This window comes from Festucalex cinctus, chromosome 7 (genome assembly GCF_051991245.1).
Source record: "Festucalex cinctus isolate MCC-2025b chromosome 7, RoL_Fcin_1.0, whole genome shotgun sequence".
NCBI classification, from domain to species: domain Eukaryota; kingdom Metazoa; phylum Chordata; class Actinopteri; order Syngnathiformes; family Syngnathidae; genus Festucalex; species Festucalex cinctus.
In genome coordinates, this window is record NC_135417.1 from 13,865,645 (window position 1) to 13,884,468 (window position 18,824).

The 18,824-nt window shown below is 41.0% G+C and overlaps 1 protein-coding gene and 1 long non-coding RNA gene across 2 annotated transcripts; one reads left to right on the plus strand and one right to left on the minus strand.

Annotated features, from left to right (window-relative positions):
• Positions 1–221: 221 nt before the first annotated feature.
• LOC144022017 (uncharacterized) lies at positions 222–2,961 on the plus strand. Its single transcript, XR_013284244.1, has 4 exons — positions 222–358; positions 732–811; positions 891–955; positions 1,665–2,961. It is a non-coding gene; the product is annotated as an uncharacterized LOC144022017 (long non-coding RNA).
• Positions 2,962–5,409: 2,448 nt separating this feature from the next.
• On the minus strand, positions 5,410–15,861 carry onecutl (one cut domain, family member, like). The gene is made up of 3 exons (XM_077526380.1): positions 15,705–15,861; positions 12,614–13,758; positions 5,410–6,095 (listed from the first exon to the last, which is right to left on the minus strand). Exons 2-3 carry the CDS (start codon positions 13,596–13,598, stop codon positions 5,785–5,787), a joined length of 1,296 nt encoding a protein of 431 aa, XP_077382506.1. The 5' UTR covers positions 13,599–13,758; positions 15,705–15,861; the 3' UTR covers positions 5,410–5,784.
• Positions 15,862–18,824: the final 2,963 nt, after the last annotated feature.

Genomic DNA, 18,824 nt, shown 5'->3' on the forward strand with positions numbered 1-18,824 from the left:
ATTCATACATTTAATCCTTCTGAACAAAAATAGAGGTACATTTTGGTACATCTGGTTAATTGCCAAGAACGACTTCAGTACTCCATTTTAATCAAAGCATTCAGTGCCAAAGTCGGGTTGGGTTTTGGCGTTACTTTTTACATGGTTATATTATTTGATGCACTGGCTCTTTATATTACAAGCTCTTGAGTTGTAATGATCCAAACCACCAGCAGAGGGTAGTGGTGCGATCTGTTTGCCAACTGTTTGCAGTGGGGGCATGGAGATGGGAAACACTTTCAGCACATTCAGCAGCCTTTTACAATACTCAAGTATTTTGGAATTTTATGACTACAAACTATTTCTCAAGATTTCCTTGGTAACATGAACAGTTTTAAGTTGAAATGGGTTTCATCTATTTAGAAATGTGGAAATATCTCAAACGCCTCTATTACTTTGAGATTGTTGTCATGGAAACGCGGACTTGAAAAAATATGGGAATTTGGGGAAATTTATCTCAAGAAGGCCGAAATTAGTCAATATTTTGACATTGGAATAGTTTGAATCGGTTGAGAAATGTGGAAAGATTATGCGGGGGACCAAACAACCGTTTTTGTCGGGACATGCCCACATCTTATTATTATTATTATTTTTTAACATGTCCAGGAGGAGTTGTAATGCATGTACCTAACTCAACCTATCGTTGGAGTGAGACACAATTTTGTCTTTAACTATCTTTGCCATATCACTAGGTCATCTGACTTCAGCGATCCAATCAGAGTGCAGATGTGTGGGTATGCGGAAGTTTACTGGTGAAGTTTGTTTGCTCGAGGTAGGTTTTTACACGGTTTTCATCCTAAATAGCGCTGCTACAATCTGATTACTAAAATGCTTACTTGCTAACTTTGAAGAGCTGACTGCCAGTGCCGGACCTCTTCGGGTGAAACCGTCGTACTGTATTGGAAAAGCCTAATTGGTGAGTCGAGACACTCGAGATTTAGCATTAGCCACTCCTATACATGATACATGTTTATGCTTTCATGATATAATCAACCTGTGAAGTACTGATGGTGTTGAATATTCACTGTTACTAAGTGTTGTTTTACACATTATGTGTCGTTTTTAGCCCAGTTTTATTGTTTGAATTTCTATTTATGATTGCACTTTAACTAAATGAAGCTGCTACTTTTTGACATTTCAGTGTAGTTGAATTGAATGTACTTTTTTGACTGCATGTTTTTAATTATACACGCCTTATTTAGTAGGTTAGTTATAGAATGCATCAATCTTATTATTGATTATTATGCTGCTTTTGCTATTTTTGCACCATTATAACACTTTCACATAACACGTTATAGCCTTTTGATCAATGACTTGACATGTCGAACAAAATGTACTGAATTTTGTGACTATTTTGATATTAGATTGGTTTGAACAGTGAAGAAGTGACTAGTCTGTCAAAAACATCTCTGCTGGGAACAATAATAATAAAAAAAAACGTCGAGAATTTTGGTGCAATATCTGCTCTTCAGCATTCCCGCAATGATCCATCTCGTGGTGCTTCATCAATCCTCTGAGTGCTCCATGCAGCAGCAGCAGCTTCAATCTTTGGTTATTTTCTTATTGTTTTTTTGTTTTTTTTCCTCCCTTTGACCCTGAAACAGTTTTTTATTTGCGTCCTCCAGAGGATACCGAGGGGTTCGAATGTGCATCGGCAGCCCACCGGATTGAATGCCTTACTGCCTTTATTCTTGAAAAAGCTCACCGCCCCATCCGACCTTCAATCATGCTTACAATTGTTTCACATTAAACTTTAAACAAGCACCCCTCCCACCATCATCATCCTTTCTGAACCCCCCCCACCACCTTCTCCAAAGCCCGCCGGTGTGTCCGAGAGCGTACACCCGAGCAAATACCCGCAGAGAAGGATTCCTTTGAAGTCTACTAGAAAAGTCAATGACCTCCTTCAAGACCTACCAATCCCCCCCTTTCCCCCACTCGTCTGTCAAGTGCATGCAGTGAAGCCTGCTGGTCCGCAGAGACGCGCAAGCGGGCTGGGAAATGGACGCAATCTTTGGTATTTTCGCAAAGCTAAGACAACCATACGAGGAGGAGGGAAAGACTTTTGAGCATTTATTCCACTTAATTGATATTTGAAAATTCGGGACAACTCTCAAACTGCCAGTTCATTCCAGGCTGACCTGGCCAACCTTGTCCCTGGTAAGGTGCACTCTAGTGCACTCTTTGTCTTCACCATTAACCCAGATTAGCACATGAGTAGAACAACTTTGGCCCCTGATAGAACAACTGAGTGTCACTCTTAAGGTTTTTTCTACTACTGGTGTAACTTTTGGTCTACTTGTATACAGTTAAACCTTAATAATAATCCACTGTGCTGCCTAACTAACAGACACTTGCTAATGAAGACAAAGAGCGTACTAGTACTGGACATGGATATCAAATAAATGCTCAAAATGGCTTTCCATTGAGGATAGTGTCATCTCCTGATTCCTGGACCCCTCGAACCCTTGGAGACTTACTAGAAAGAAAAAGAAAAAAAAAAAAAAAAGCTATTATATTTGAGAGAGTGGGTGAATGCTGGATTTAAATAAATAAATAAATAAATAAACGTACCTAAAAATGTTAAGAAATTGTATTTGTTGTCTCTAAGTTTAATTTTGTCCAAAGACAAACTAAAGACAGAGTTTTGAAACATCTTCACCTTGCTTCGCCCCACCCCTAATTTCAGTTTGCAAGGACAAAAAAATAAATAAAATAGTTGAGGACAAAAGGTCAAAAAGAATTCAAACATTAGAATTCGTGTTGAGGTGATAAAAAGGATCTATAGGAAGAAGAACCAAGGAAGTGAGCACCTCAAATCCGGATCTTAGGGAATTTAATGTAAATTTGTACAGTGAACTCCGGCATATTCACAGTTGTGTTTTTTTTTTTTTTTTTTTTTTGTCTCTCTGCTTCTCTCTCTCTCTCAAAAAAAAAAAAAAAACACCTGCTCTTTTTTTGTACTTTGTCCAAATCATCAAAATGAAATCTTTGCTGCCATCTTGTGGAGTCTTGGTGCTAATGAACTATGTTGAAGACGGTTTAGGCGCTTCGTTTAGACAAAAGTAGTGCTTTGTAAACCTTTTGGGGGGATGATCGTGAATAATGGGGGTTCACTGTGCATATAAATATACATTTGTTGGCTTTCAAGCAAATTTTGTCCAAATAAGGTTTGGATATTTTCGCATCATCTTGACTTTGGTCTTCCGAAAGTCCAAAAGCCGAAATGAATATGATCCATCTGGATGTGGCCTACAACTAGACTGTCAACAAAAGCGAATGAGAAAGACCAACCACGAAGAAAGCACCCAGGAAATTCTCCCTAAAGGATCACACCTTTTGAAGGATCTTTCGAGCCCCCTGAGGGACCCCCGTTTGGAACTGAGACTGCAGTGGGCAGCAAAAGGACGCGGATGAGGACAAGAGTGGGACACGAGTGAGGTGAAAACGGGGTGGGGTGGGTTTGGGGATCGCAAGCATGCAGGACCCCCGGGGGACACGAGCATGTGACCTTGAAGATGCACATGGAAGGTGGAGGGGAGGGTCCCTAGCCAGAGATGGGCCCCCACCTCATCACCTGCTATTATTGTCATCATCAATATTATCAATATTCATTATTCATATCACGACATTCAAAGAAGCTTTGGCCTATAAGAGCTGAGCACACACACAAAGAAACGGGGTCCGTGAAGATACTGGAAGTAACATCACGGGAGGGGCGGGGATCTAGGGAACGAGGGGTCAGAGGTCGGGGGTTCGAGCCGTACATTCAGGGAGGCAAAGTTCATCTTTGGTATTACGATGGGATTCTACAGCTAAAAGTGCCCATCAGATCAAAACACAGACATCATAAATAAACACGTACATCGTATAGTTGGCGTCAATAAATAGGCAAATAAATTAAATCAACAAAATAATAAATAGACAAAAAGATAAATAGAGCGGATGGGGTCAGTTGGCCCAAAAGGGAGGCGAAGTCAAAGCCGTTTGCTTCGCGGACCAAAACCACCGGCATGTGCTTGACATCTGTACAAAAAAAACGTCGGAAAGAATCACATTCCTTCAGTGTTTTAAAAAAAAAAAAAAAAAAAAAAATGTGTGTGGCAAACAGAAATTGTCAGGGCGCCTGACGATTCCCCCCAAAAGACCTTGAATGGTCTTTCTTTGCTTTGGGAGCCAAAATGGATGGATTCTGTCCTCGCCTTTGTGATTCAGTCAAGGCCAAGGAATTGGGGGGGCAGGCGGGGTCTCCTGTTACTGGGAATGATTGACAGCTGCGAGTCGAAGACGCTACCGAGGCCTCCGGATGATTCCAGGCTCGCAAGTCCTGGGAGCCATCGCCATGGAAACACATGCTTTCAAAAAAATCAAATCAAATACACCAACTCCTCACCATCCTCGTTCGCCATGATTCTCGAGGAAAGGCGGGAGATAACTAACAAAATGGGAGGGGTGAGTGGGGGCGGGGCCTCTGATTCAGGGAAAAGTCACACACGGGAGAAAGAGAGCGCGCTCAGCACAAGTGAGCAAACGGCAGCTCCTGATTGGTCAGGAGCGGGCGAAGAAGTTGGAGGTGCACCAAAAGTATGCTTGCTCCTGATTGGTGGAACCTCCCGCCGACGCGTTCTCATTTGGAGGGGCGCCAACAAGATGGTGTCATGGAAAAATATGTACAGTGGTACATCGACTCCGTGACCAAGCGTAAAATTATTTTCCATTTTGAAAAGACACACGCCACAATTTTTTTTGTTGCATATTTTTAAGAAAGAAAACTTGAATTAAAAAAAGGTGTTTGAGGTTGATGGTTCCTTTAAGGGGTGTGGCTTAGTTAGAGATGTGTGAGTGTATTCTCCATGCTCGGTGAGCGTTCTCATTTTGTAATTCTGTAATTTAAAAACTGGTATTAAAAAGTATGACTAAAAGTCACACATACACACAATTGTAAATGTGAGTTGTGTGCCTTTAAGGGGCGCGGCCAAAGGGAAGATATCAAGAGCTGAAGTCACATAGTTAGCCTGCATGTTTGCTCCATGCAGGTGTTTGCATTATTGTATGCCTCTAAGGGGGCGTGGCCAACTGAGTGACAGGAGCTTGAGTCACATGGTTGCTCTACACTCTAAAAAGAATTGTTGAACTAACTTACGATTACAAATTTACTTTTAAAAAATCGCGTCAATCGGTAACACACGATTGAATTAAGTTATTCCAAAGTGAATATATTAAGTTTAATTATGAGTTCATTCAATTTAATATTTTGAATTGAGTCACTTTGGATTAACTTAATTCAGGTTAATGAATTAATAATTAATTAAACTTAATTTATTCAACTTGGGCTAGCTTAATTCAATCATGTGTTACCAATTGAAGCGATTTATTTATTTATTTTTTAAGTTGGTCAGCAGTTCAATTTGTAATCTTAAGTTGGTTCAACAATTTGTACACACCTTCTCAATTCTCCTTGCGAGTATTTTCATTTTGCGTTTGACTTTTTTTCCGGTTCAATAAAGGTCTGAAAGTGCATCAGCGATTTTTGCTCACAAAAAGTCGTGTCGCAGGAAAGTCGAGGTACCACTGTAGAAGCGGGACCGCCCGCCCCGCGCTCGTACCACCCTGGCGCCCTCCAACCCCGCTCCAGGGCACCCGCCCCGCGCTTTGGTTTGAAATATTGGCTCACGGCTGCTTCCGGACGTTTCATCCGGGCCGGTCCCTGCTCAGACTCGGCCCCGTGTCCCCTCGCCGCCGCCATCACGCCGTGCTGCAGGACACCGCCGAGGACGAGGCGCTGGATCCTGAGGACCCGGTGGAGGACGGGCGGCCCTCGTCGCTCCACTTGTTGAGGTTGCGGCGGCGTGCGTTCATGAAGAAGTTGCTGACGGTGGAGAGCTCCAAGCCCAGCTGCTGCGAGATGGTCACCTGCAGGTCTTTGGTGGGCCGGTGGTTCTCCCGGAAGATGGCCAGCAGCGTGCGGCGTTGGAGGTCGGTGAACACCAGCCGGGTGCGCTTGGGCCCCTGGTTCCGCTCCAGCTTGCCCTGCTCCTGCTCCTTCCTCTTGCAGGCTGCGGCGGAGAAACGCAACGGCGAGACAAATTCAAACAAAACGTGCAGTCGGCTAACCGGGACAAATGGATTAAGTGCGGAGAAAGTGGATTTGTCCGAAGGGAAAGCGCTGAGGTCGGCAAACCGGATGCCCCGAAAGAGACGAATCAGCAAGTTGCGTCAGTGAAGGCATCGGCAGCTTCTAGAAGATTCTGACGAGCACTCGGATGCCTTCAGTGACATGCTAACGGATCACTTTCACTAACATAACACCTTTTAATGGCAACACGTTCACTGCAGTAACACATTCACGCCATGTTCACTACAATAATATATTCTAAAGGTGCAACATATAATTGATTAATCAACAACTGATTGAATTGTTGTTGAAATTCACCAAATCTTTGAAATTTCAGCCTCTCAATATTAAATTTTATAAGATTTCTGTAGTCTATTTTTGTCTATTTTATTGACAGGTTGAGGACAAAACCAGAAACTAAACCTTAATTTATGTTTGTGTATTTTCTGCACTGTCAATTTGAAATAATGTCCTGTTTTTGAATAAAGGGATGTAAATTGAAACATGTTTTTTTTTTAAGTCTGATTCATCAATTAATCAACAGAATAATCGATTGATAAAATAATCGTTTGTTGCAGCCCTAATACATTCACTACACAGTCACTGCCATAATAGGTTTAGGGCTGTAGCTATTGAATATTATTAGGATCGAATATTTTAATGATTATTTAATCGAGTAACTCGTTTGCTCCCAAAAACGTATAAAAACATTCTATTTTAAATATGTGTGCCAAAGACGTATTTATACGTTGTTTTTTTTGTTTTTTGTTTTTTTATGCTAGAGCATACAGAAGGCTTTGATGCAGCTTCTCTACTGCTGAGAACGGTTGAAGCAATGGCAGTTATTACAAAAACGGCCAGCAGGTGGCAGCAGAGTATACGAGATCAACCAAGGCCATGTTAAAACAAGCTGATTTCCCCACAGTTCTAAGCAGATTTGTAAATAATGTTGGAACTTAGCTATATTCTAATTCTGTAAAAAGGAAACAGATATTGTTATTATTATTATTATTATTATTATTATTGTTGTTGTTGTTATTGTTGTTATTAATGGCCTACTGCCCAGAGCCAGCTGAGATGGGCTCCAGCGCCCCCCGCGACCCTTGTGAGGAATAAGCGGTCAAGAAAATGGATGGATGGATGATTATTTATTTATTTATTTATTTTCCCTGATAAAAGAAGAGACTCTTAGCTTTCTTTTAGTAGGTTCCATGTTTTTATAGCAATAGAACACAATATTCTGTGGGCCTTGCAAAATCAGTCAAAATCTAGGAAAACAGCCCGGGGCTTGCTTCAGTGAAAATGGCTGGGAGTGAATGAGTTAATTGAGTAAGCCAATAAAAATGGATTTCGCATTATTATACACAATCACGTACATGTGAGGTTCAGCCAGGTATTATTTTATCCACTTGGGGTCGCCATCCACACATCCTACTGAAATATTTGTGACTTTGAATGTATATAGCTTTAAAAGGCGGGGCTTGCCCTGGTGAGTGACGTGGGTGTCAGCAGATTGAGAGTTACTGTAAATGAGTAACCAGTTTGTGTGTGTTTTGTGACTCATTTTTGGCCATCGGAAACGCATGTATGAATTTTCTAATAATTCGTTCACTAAAGCGATTAACCGTACACTAGCTGCAGTGTCTAGACTACAATACATTCCAAACAGGTAGGCTATATTTAATTAGCGTATCATATGTACATCTCACTTTATCTTCCTTGTGGAATAATCCCAAACTGAATATTTATCTTTTCTTTCTGGTTCACTGCAATCGTGCTAAAAAAATATCAGTTGTTCATCCCGTTTTGAAGATGAAGAAGCGACAAGATTTTATTCTTAATTGCAGTCTTTGAGGAATGTCAGTGGCAATAGGCTGGAGACATCAGCTCAGTGTGACCTTCAAACCCACACACACAACGGCACACAAGCGCTACATTAAATAAATGAAACACCCTGAATTGATCGGCTTCCATTTCGTCATCCCCAAACATCTCATTCCAGGTTTCTTGGTCATTAGTAGGGAAACGAGCGTGACCTCAGCGCCGCCGCCGCCGCCTCGTTCTCCATCTTTCTCCCCGCCGACACCACAACAACCTTCGGACATTTTAAAGCTCGTCTCCACGACGAGACTAAGCGACGCGCTAGCGATGATGAAGCAATGTGACGCCCTTGCTGCTGATCATATAACGTCAATAACATGATATTATGACAGTGTGACAATCATATTATTACCAGGACATGTACGCCGGAATTCTCTTGTTAACAATCAATATTTTTTTTTTTCGGGTTACAAAATGTCCTCGTCAATACTTACAGTAGCTACTGTATTACTGTTTACTGCAATAACGTTTTCACTGAACTGACACAAGTAAAAATAATTACTACAATAACACACTCACTATAAAATTTTCACTGACACACTCGCTCAAATAAAAATATTTACTACAATAGTGGTAGTACAAGTGTGTAACTTTTAGTGGAATTTAACAGAATTACTGACTGTTCAGTTTAACTTTTCAGTTAAAAAGATTGGTATTCGATCGTTAGGAAGCATCCTTTTTTTTCTTCCAACATCATTTTTACCTTTTGCAGTGCATTTTATTTAAAATATTTATGTTTTTTAAGCAAATGTTCAAACTGCATATAACACATTCAATAGCATTCATCACTGCGATCAAAATTATTATGCAAATGATGTTTTTCAGATTTTTTTTGTAAATAGTCTACGCACCAAATCTTATGTAATCAAACCTTCCAATGCTAACAGTATTATTATTTTTTAAATAAAATATAAAATGTCGTTTTTGTTTTAATGCACTGTTACAAATTATTATTCACATCAGTCTGTAAAGGCATTTTATAGATGGTAAATCATGGAAAATAGTATATACACACTGGAAAAAATGTTGGGTAAACTCAAAGTTTCAAGGCAACAAACTTGGATAACATTTTAAGATGGGCAATGTGTTTAAAGTTTTGACATTGAAAGAAATGAGAGTTTACAGAACAGTTCTCCCAATTTATTAAACCCCAATTTAAAGATTGAAGTAAAACCAACTTGCTGTGTTGCACAAAACATTATTGCCATAAATTTCAGGAATTTATATTTTCAAGTGTTTCCTACTGCAATTACTGTTGTAGACTATCCCCCCCCCCCCCCCCCATTTTTTTATTTGTATTATTTATTTATTTTTACAGTGTAGCGCTTACATAGAATAGTTGTGAAACTCTTTTTTTTTTTTTTTTGTCTGCATGACTACAGTATATGCTGCTCAGTCACGCACACCAGAAGGAGGTTGGCCTGTTCCATACAGTCGTGATATGTCATAATAAAAACTGCAACACAATAGCGATGGCTAGTTAGCGTGCAAGGAGAATTTACGGCTTGTTGTGGGATCCGGCATGGGGGGGTGGGGGGTTACGTCCGAGATCTGGTGGGCGGGTTCGTCCTGGCCGTGGCGGCCATTAAGTAAATGCTTGCTAGCACTGTAATGGCGCGTAAGAGGCTCGCAATCGGCGTGCTATAAATCGGCGGCAGCGCGCTGACATAAATATCCCCCGCCGGGCGTCTTATGATGGTGGGAACAGCCGCTAATCGTGATGTACGCTGCGTCTCTTGTTGCGCAAACGTGATGGAGAGCCCTTTAGCCCCCCAATCCCTTCCCCCCACCTCAGGGTGGCTCTGGCCTTCCCCCCGCAGTTGCCCACCAACCGCCCCGCCCCCTTCTGCCCATTGCTTTGTGGGCCAGCGGCTGATAGAAATTATTGATTAAATGTGAGCCGCTCACTCGGCCAGGCTGGTTAACTCTTGCGGGGCCGCACGGCTGCATAAAAACAACAGTCAGTACAACAGTATTTGCGCTTCCAAATCGCAATATGCAAATGAGATCATCATTGGCCAATAGTGGTATGTGTAAGACTTAAGTACAGTTTGGAACTATTTAACTTGTATGTATTAACTTGTAATTTGACCCTAGCATTTAAGTTTTAAAAAAAATGTCCTCTGTAGTGGACACATCATAGCTTAAAAATAAAAACTTTTTTTTTTTTTTTTAAATTTCTTTTGCAGTATTCCAGTTACTTCACAAAGATTGGGGAATAAAAAAATAAACATGATTGGACAATATTTTTTTTTCCCTGGTAGCCAGGAGTATATAAGTCCATTTGCATGTAAACTTTAAAAAACTGTTTAAATAAATAAATGTTATCTTTTGTAACATTCCAGCGTATATAAACTTTTAAATTTAAAAAAAAAAGTGTGATTTTTTTTTTTCCTCTACATTTAAAATTTTTGTTTAAAAAAATTGTGTGCCACCTTTCAATGTTTAAATGTTTTTTGCGTATTTCTTCAATGTGGGACCTGTTTCATTTTAATTACTAAAATATACTTGGGGTCAAGAAAAGAAAGTACAACAGGCCACAAATGGCTCCATGACGCACTTTGGCCACCCTTCATTACGCATTTTCCTCGTCTGTCCTCCACTTGGAGTAGCCGTCCCGATGGCCTCCTCCAAATACTCTTGGGCGTCGTCCCGTATATAAATTCAGCCTCAGCTAAATCCCCGAGATCACCGGTGAGACGTGTTTGGACAAACGTCTAGGCAGATAAACGCTTATTTGACGAAACAACATCGACGGGAAGCGAGGAAGGAGAAGCGAGAAGCGTTCCCCCGGAATGCTAATTTCCGTCTGGAAATGGCGGCCGAGGCAAGCTGCTCTTTCCCATGGTAATCAATACACGCTTGTAATTAAACAAAAGCGGGGTCGGCCAGGAGGGAAAAACAACAACAGCCCCACCGCCACTAACACTCCCAACCCCCGTGCTGGGGTACAAGAGTGCCAAGAGATACATAATCTGTTTTGTTGTTTTTGTTTTTTTAATTTTTAAATATTTTTGATAGATTGAAGTCTCTTGGGCATACTTGGTTTGATTTGGAAAGAGACAGGAAGTGTGTGATGTCATTAATGAAAACACGCACAATCACAGTCGTTTTGTAGTCTTTCTTTCGTCTTTTTCAGTCTTTTGTAGTTTTGTTGTGTTTTGTAGTCTTTTGTAGTCTCATAGTACATTCACACACGTACCCTTCACAATTCTTTTCAAAGAAGTTCAAATGTTCCTGTGTGGATCAACAACGGAGAAAGCATGTGGAGCAAAGAGCTACTACAGAGACCATAAGGAACAAAATTCTATAAGGGCCATCTTTCTATTTGGAACCTAATTCCATTAGGAACACCATTCCAAGAGCAACATTTTCTAAGTAACATATTTCTATGAGGAACATGATTCCATAAGGAACGTCATTCTATGTGGAACAGTATTCCAGCAGAAACAACATTCTATCAGGGGTGTCTTTCTACTCTGTACTTCAATCCAGGAGGAACATCCTTCACAAAGGAACACCATTGTTTGTGATACAACATTCTATGAGGAACATTGAGAAAAAGCACACTTTTGAGGAACATAATTCTACCAGAGACATCCTTCTTTGTTCTTTTTTCCATTGGGAACATTATTCCAAGAGAAACATTATAAGTGTAACAGCATTCATTAAGGAACTTCATTCCACAAGGAACATTATTCTACGTGGAACAACATGAGGAACAACATTCTACCAGGGGCATCTTTCTGTTTGGTACTTTATTCCATGAGGAACGTCATTCTACAAGGAATACTATTGTATGTTGAATATCATTCTATGAGGAAAAGAATTTTACGAGGAACATCATTCTAACAGGAGCATTTTTCGATTCTGACCTCTAGTGTCTATGAGGAACATCATTCCGTAAGGAAGATCATTCTCAGTGGAACAGCATTCTATTCGGAACACCATTCTACCATGAGTGTATATTGTTTATTCTGTACTTTATTTCATTAGGAACAATATCGTTCCATTCCACAAAGAAATCATTCTATGTGGAAGAACATTCTATGAGGAATGACATTCTAGTTTCTATCTGGGGTTTGTATCTATTCTGCACTTTATTCCATCAGGAACATCATTCTATGAGGATCAACAACTAGGAACAAGATTCTACCAGGAGTGTTTTTGTATTCTGACATTCATTCCACGAGGAACATCCTTCTATGTGGAACAACATTCCATGAGGAACAGCATTCTACTAGGGGCATCATTCTAGATGTGCAATGAGAAAAAGCATTTTATGAGGAACATCATTCTAACAGGAGCATTTTTCTATTCTGACCTTTACTCCATGAGGAACATAATTCGATATGGAACAACATTCTGTGAGGAACAGCATTCCATGGGGAACAAATTTCCATGAGCAGCATCTATTTATTCTTAACATCCCATGAGGAATATCATACCACCCACGGGTAACAACATTCTAACTGGAGAATCTATCCATTTGGAACTTCATTTCATAGGGATTATATTCCTTCATGGGGAACATCATTCCATGTCTTTGTAGGTGTGTGCGTGTGTGCATGTTCTTACCCTCCAGCCGGAGCGAGGCCATCCTCTGGAACTCGGGCTCCTGCAGCCATCGGGACATCCTCTTGAAGGTCTCGCGTCCGGACTTGAGCTTGGCCCAGGGTTTGGGGTTCCTCAGGAGGTCGGAGAGCGTCCCCTGCGAGCGGCACAGGATGCGCTCGGCGAAGATGGCCTGCGGGATGCTGTAGCGCTTCAACTCCGTGATGATCCTCTGGGCCACGTCGCGGGTGTTGATCTCCTCGCCACCGCCGCCCACTGGGGACCCGCCGTCCCCCGGGGAGGACGACAGGGAATGCAGGTGGTCCGCGATCTTGGTGGCCTGTTGGCTGGGGTGATGGTGCGCCTGGTAGTGCTGGCTGTAGATGTGAGGGTGGTGACCCGCCCCGTCCATTTTGTTCAGCTGGTGCCCCATGGACATGTCGCCGGCGCCCAATCCTGGGGGCGACATCTCGCGAGCAAAATCCGAGGTCCTGCAGAAGAGGCTCCCGCTGTGGACGTCGTAGCCACCGTGGAGCATCTGTCCGGCGCCGCCACCCCCGCCGCCGCCCCCATTGGGACTCCCGTACCCGTGCATGGACCCCAGACCTGAGGACGGCGGCGTCAGACTCTGGCTCATGGCGAGATCTTTGGTGTAGGGGTTGTAGAAGTTGGCGGGGATGCCGGCGCGCTCGTCTCGCATCAGCGTGAAACTCCCGATGACATTGCTGACGGGGAGGCAGGGGTGGTGATGATGGTGGTGATGGTGGAACTTGTCGTCGAAGGGCTGCAAGGGGGTCAGCGTGGTGTAGGTGCTGCCCGACCCGGACGGGGAGTCGCCGCTGTAGCCCAGCGCCGACATGGAATGCTCGAAGGCCGGCGGCGGGGCCCGCGGCTCGGGTTCCAGAGTGGGGCCGGGGCCCATGGGGGGTCGGGGGAAGGCGGCCGAGAGGTCTCGCGAGTGCAACTCGGCGTGGCCGTGCAGCGACATCTCACCCAGACTCCCGTCCATCCCGGATGGATTTATCGATGAGCCGGAATGTATTGATTTGCGGCGGCTAATTAATGATGTGAGCGCCGTTAAGTACTTCCTCGCACTCCCACGCCACCCGCAGAAAGACCTGCTTCTTCTTCTTCTTCTTCTTTTTTTTTCTTCAAGCGTCCTTTTGTGCCTGCGTAAGACAACAAGACGGTTACTGACAGCAAAAACTGAACTGTGTTCCAGACATTCTGCTTAAACCAGAGGTGTCCAAACTTTTTCCTCCAAGGGTTGCATACAGAAAAAATAGGATGCAAGGGCCTCTAATTTTTTCTTTTTTTATTTTTTTTTTTTACTTTAATTTACTAAGCAAGGTAATTAGCAAGCAATTATACATTTTATATAATTAGGTATTTTTCGGGGGTTTTTTTTAGGTTTTGGGGTGGCCTGCGGCCCAGTGTTCTCCTAGAATAGAACCGCCCCTGTACTGAATAGCAGCTGAATCAAATCTCCACATTCAGAAGTAAAACAAGAGCAACCTGTAGTAATCATTAACTTACTGTAATATGTTCACAAAAATTGAGGAAAACATTTTGGTTTCTGAGAGTAAATTATTTTAATTCTCCACTATGTAATTAAAAGACATTCTGTTGTTATTTTAGCTGTAAATTTATTTGTGTTTATTATTAGTAGTAGTGGAAGCCCCATTATTGGACCCCCCCCCCCCCCCCCCCCTCTTTTTCCACAGCTACAATTGTAATACATTTAAAAAAAAATAGAAATCTCAAAAATTATATTTTGTATATACTGTGGTCCACAAAAAAAACAAAAAAAAGGATGGCAGGCTGTAAGTGCCCCCGGGCCGTAGTTTGTACACCACTGCCTAACACCCTCATTAGGGTCCAGGGTCAGCTGGAGCCGACCCCAGCAGACTTGGTGAGAGAAGTGGGGCGCATCATTGACTTGACAGCAGTCCAAAATTGGACTGAGCCAGTAACTTGGGTTCATTTTGTCCACCTTTGGATTATTTAATTAAAGAAAAAAATGGTTGATATGTTCAAAACAACACAGAAAATTGAGTCAAATGTACCCAAGTTAGCGAGTCAGTCCAATTTTTGACCCACACTAAATATGACTTGACTTTCCCCCCCTGCAGACTCAGGTCAATTAGTGGAGCCTAGAGTTCAAAGCAAGCATGGTGAAGCTGCATTTGGCGGTTATGCTGCACACTAATGGAATAATCTGCCAATAGAAATGAAGTCAATCCCGAGTGCAAATGTTTTTTATATCCTGGTTAAAAACTTTGCTCTTCTTCCATACTTTTTTTTTTTCCATTTAGCAATTTTAGTAACCTACTTTTATTTTCTTAGTAATCTTGCAGTGGGCAATTTAGGCTCATTTAGGCTGTCAGGCTGAGAGAAGCGGAGCACACCTGGACAGGTCACCGACCAATTATAAGGCACATAGTATAGATGCCAAATACAAACATTCACACTAATGGACAGTTGAGTGTCAAAGGTGAGCTGGAGCCAGTCCCAATTGGCTTTTGGCGAGCGAAGCGGGGTACACCACATATTGGTTGCCAGACAATTGCGGGTAAACAATGGCAAACATGACTATATGAAGAATTTAGAGTCAAGTGTGAGCTAGACTATCCCTGCTGTCTGGACTGTTCGCCACTCAATAATTGGGTACTTTTAGACCAATCACAATCCACAAGTCATATTTTCACCTATAGGCAATTTAGAGACGTCAGACACCGTTTTGCCATTCAATATGAGGACAAATAAGCATTCACACTCACACGAGGGACAATTTGGAGTCTTTACTAACCTAAACTGTTCGTTAATTGTTGTAATTGTGGGAAGAGAAAACCCACACAAGCAACTCCACGCAGGATTCGAACCCCGAACCTCAAAATTGTAAGTCAGACGTAGCCTACGTGCTAACCACAAGTGAACCGCGTTGCGAACCAACAGCGTTGCAACAACAAACGAAGTGCGTTTCACACGACCGCGTCCAACGCGTTCGGACCGATCTTACGTATATATGTGATCAAATGTATTGCTATATTGCCAAATAAATAATAGCCTAATAGTAAAAATAAAAAGAATGGAAAATAAAATATATGTGCGTTACCTTGAGCGCGCGTCCACGGCTGCTGCCGAGCATCTCCTGCACTGAGCGACGTGCACACGCACAGTCCGAAAACCTCCGTCAAGCTTTTTTTTGTTGTTGTTTTTGTTCTCCACCACACCAAAAAAAAAATGTGCGTTTATTCCTTCGTTGTCTTCTTTTCTTGTTTTGTCCCCGTCGTAATTGTTTTTTTTATCCGCGTTCGCCCGCTTTCGTCTAGCAGCTCTGCGGCGCTTTTTCTTTCATTATCTGCCGAGATCTTCTTCCTCCTCCTCCTCCTCCTCCTCTTCCTCCTCTTCTTCCTCGTCGCTCTGCCAGCCACTTCATCGATCTCGGCACCAACTCTTTCTCCTCCTCTTCCTCCCTCCCCTCGGTGCGTCACCGCGGCCTTAAAATCTGACAGATGTGCGATGAAATTCCTCCTCCAATTAACCCTTTCTCTCCAGGGTGGGTGGGTGGTGGAGATTACCCCCCCCCCCCCTCCCACACACACACACACACACCATCTCAGGTTGAGTCCTTCCTTCTCATCTTCCACTCCAAAATCTCGCATACAACCGTTTAAAACCTCTTCAAATGCACTCTCGTCAGGACACTTCATTAGGTACACCATCCAACCTAATTGAATGGGGGAAACCAAACGTTTTATTTTAAGAGATTAATTCAACATTATTGTATTCCATTTATTTAATATTTCAGTCACTCTAATAAGTATAGTAAATATATTTGAAAAGCAGATTGTTTCGGTATGCATTTCTCGTGTACCTAATAAAGTGACGTTGTTGTTGTTTGGTCATACAACAATGTAAATATATTTTGAAAGCCAAATTTTAGACATCAATTTCTCGTATTTATAGCACAGGACGGTGTACCTAATAAAGTGACCAGGCGATTAAGTTAAGTGATTGCTGTTCCTAATATTTTGGTCAACTATAGCACCTATGATGAAATTATCATTTTAAAGGTATTGTTTCGTGAGATGGAATAGCTAGCTACCTAAAAGTATCTGGTTCCCACTATATGTAAATATTCATATTCATGCAATATGTTATTTATACAATATCCAAAAATAATATACGGGGCTGTATTCATTTGTAATGGACATCGTAATATTTTGGATGCATTTCTGTATTGGATCTCGTGATACTAAATAAAAAATAAATAAAGTGAATATTTTCCAATAGCGTAATTTATTAATAGGGCCTATTAGCAATTGGAAAATGTATTGTGATGAAATGTATATTCTTTTAAAAACATTTTAATTTATTTTTTTTCTGATGTGCTCCTTTGCTGAATTTTGTATTATCATTTTCCTCATCATAATAGTTAGAATTAATGTTTTCCCCGCTCACACGTGATAACGGGTTCATCCAATCGACGCCGCGCGTGCACAGCAAATGCTCTGCGATCGATCCGCGTGCATGAACGGGCGTGCACGCGCATCTGGGCCTATAGGGAAAAGGAGATGAGGATTGGGGTTCAAAGTTCGCCCACTTTTGTTGTTGTTTACAGTAAATTGCGATTATGAATCATCTTAAAATAATTTCGAATTGAATGTTGTGATTGATGGCTGTCAGGTTTCCCAGCAGCCGATTGGCCGAAAAGTCAGCGTGACGTTAAACGCAGCACGTGCAACACAGCAAACAAAAGGATCTACGAGGGGGTTATTTATTACTATTTTTATTCTTCAAAAAGATATAGTGAAATCTTCATTAATAATTGAAAAATGACCATTTATTATTCTATGTTGAAATGCACAGGCAAGTGCAGATAATAAAACGCAGAGAAAATTAAACCTAAAGATGTTTTCCATATATTTTATTCAAATTTGCAAAGACACAAACAAGACAGGTTATTGTAAGCACTGGCTTTATTATTGTCACATTAAGATATTATTTGACATAATACAAAAAAAATACAAAATATTTTATGTAACCTGTGTGTCAAACTTCTACAGGAAATAAACACATAAAAAAAAAAAAAGCCAGCAAGCATGTTCATTTTAATGCTGCTGTATTTATTCATAAATGTAAGGTATTTCAATGTTATTATTTTGGATTTTATAAGCACATACACTGCCATAGAAATTAAAGTGCACATGTAAGACAAAACAACATAGGCCTATACAAACATATTTTTTTGTTTTAAATGTAAAGAAAATAAATATAAACACTGCAGCACCTCCAACATGTTTTTATTATTTCCATGCATTCAAATGTTAAATTACATTTCATAGCAATTAAAATCTTTACAGTAAAAACAAATGTCATGAAAAAAAAACGAAATAATGAAAATATGTCGAATATGAGCATAAATTCATACTAATTTCAATTACTGTAAAAAAAAATACAAAAAAAATAATCCATGCAAGAATTTATTTGAACCAAGCTACTTTTTTCATATTCCATTATATTTTCTCTGCATTTTTGTGAAAATAAAAAAATTGCAAATCATTCCTTAAACATTGCAGAATATTCTTCCTTTTCCTTTCTTATTTTTGTTTTGTTTTTTAATGTCTTCCGCTTGACTGCGCGATCAATAATATGACACGTGCACGTGCGCACACGCACGCGTTAATCAATACGTGAATTAATTGCGCTGGATTACACGTGAGAAAAAGGAATAAACGGAAATTCGTAATAAAAAGGTGAATATTTAAGGAGCAAATTCTCGTGACTGCACACTTATTGATCAGCTGGGATGTTTATCGAGATTTACATTTTTACCCCCCAATCAATCAAAAGGCCGACAGAAAGAAGCTTATATCACATTTTAACACACACCAAAAGATAAATACGCAAATTTAAAACTGGGCAGAAAATAATGCATCTTCATTTAAATGTATGTTATTTCTTGTTCTTTTTTCTCAGCAGAAGCTCGTGCACGCGCCACCGTGTGCGCCCACGCCTTTGATCGATCAGCTAAACCTAAAACAAATAGGAATGAATAGTTCGCCGATTTTCCTTTTTAATTCTTGTGTATCTTCTTTATCTGTTAGCTATTTTATAAAACTCCGTTTACGTTATTCTCTAAATTATTGATTTTTTTTTTTTTTTTTTGTCATTGATGCACATGCATGCACAATTTGTTAAGATGAAATTCATGTTTCAGATATTTTGAAGC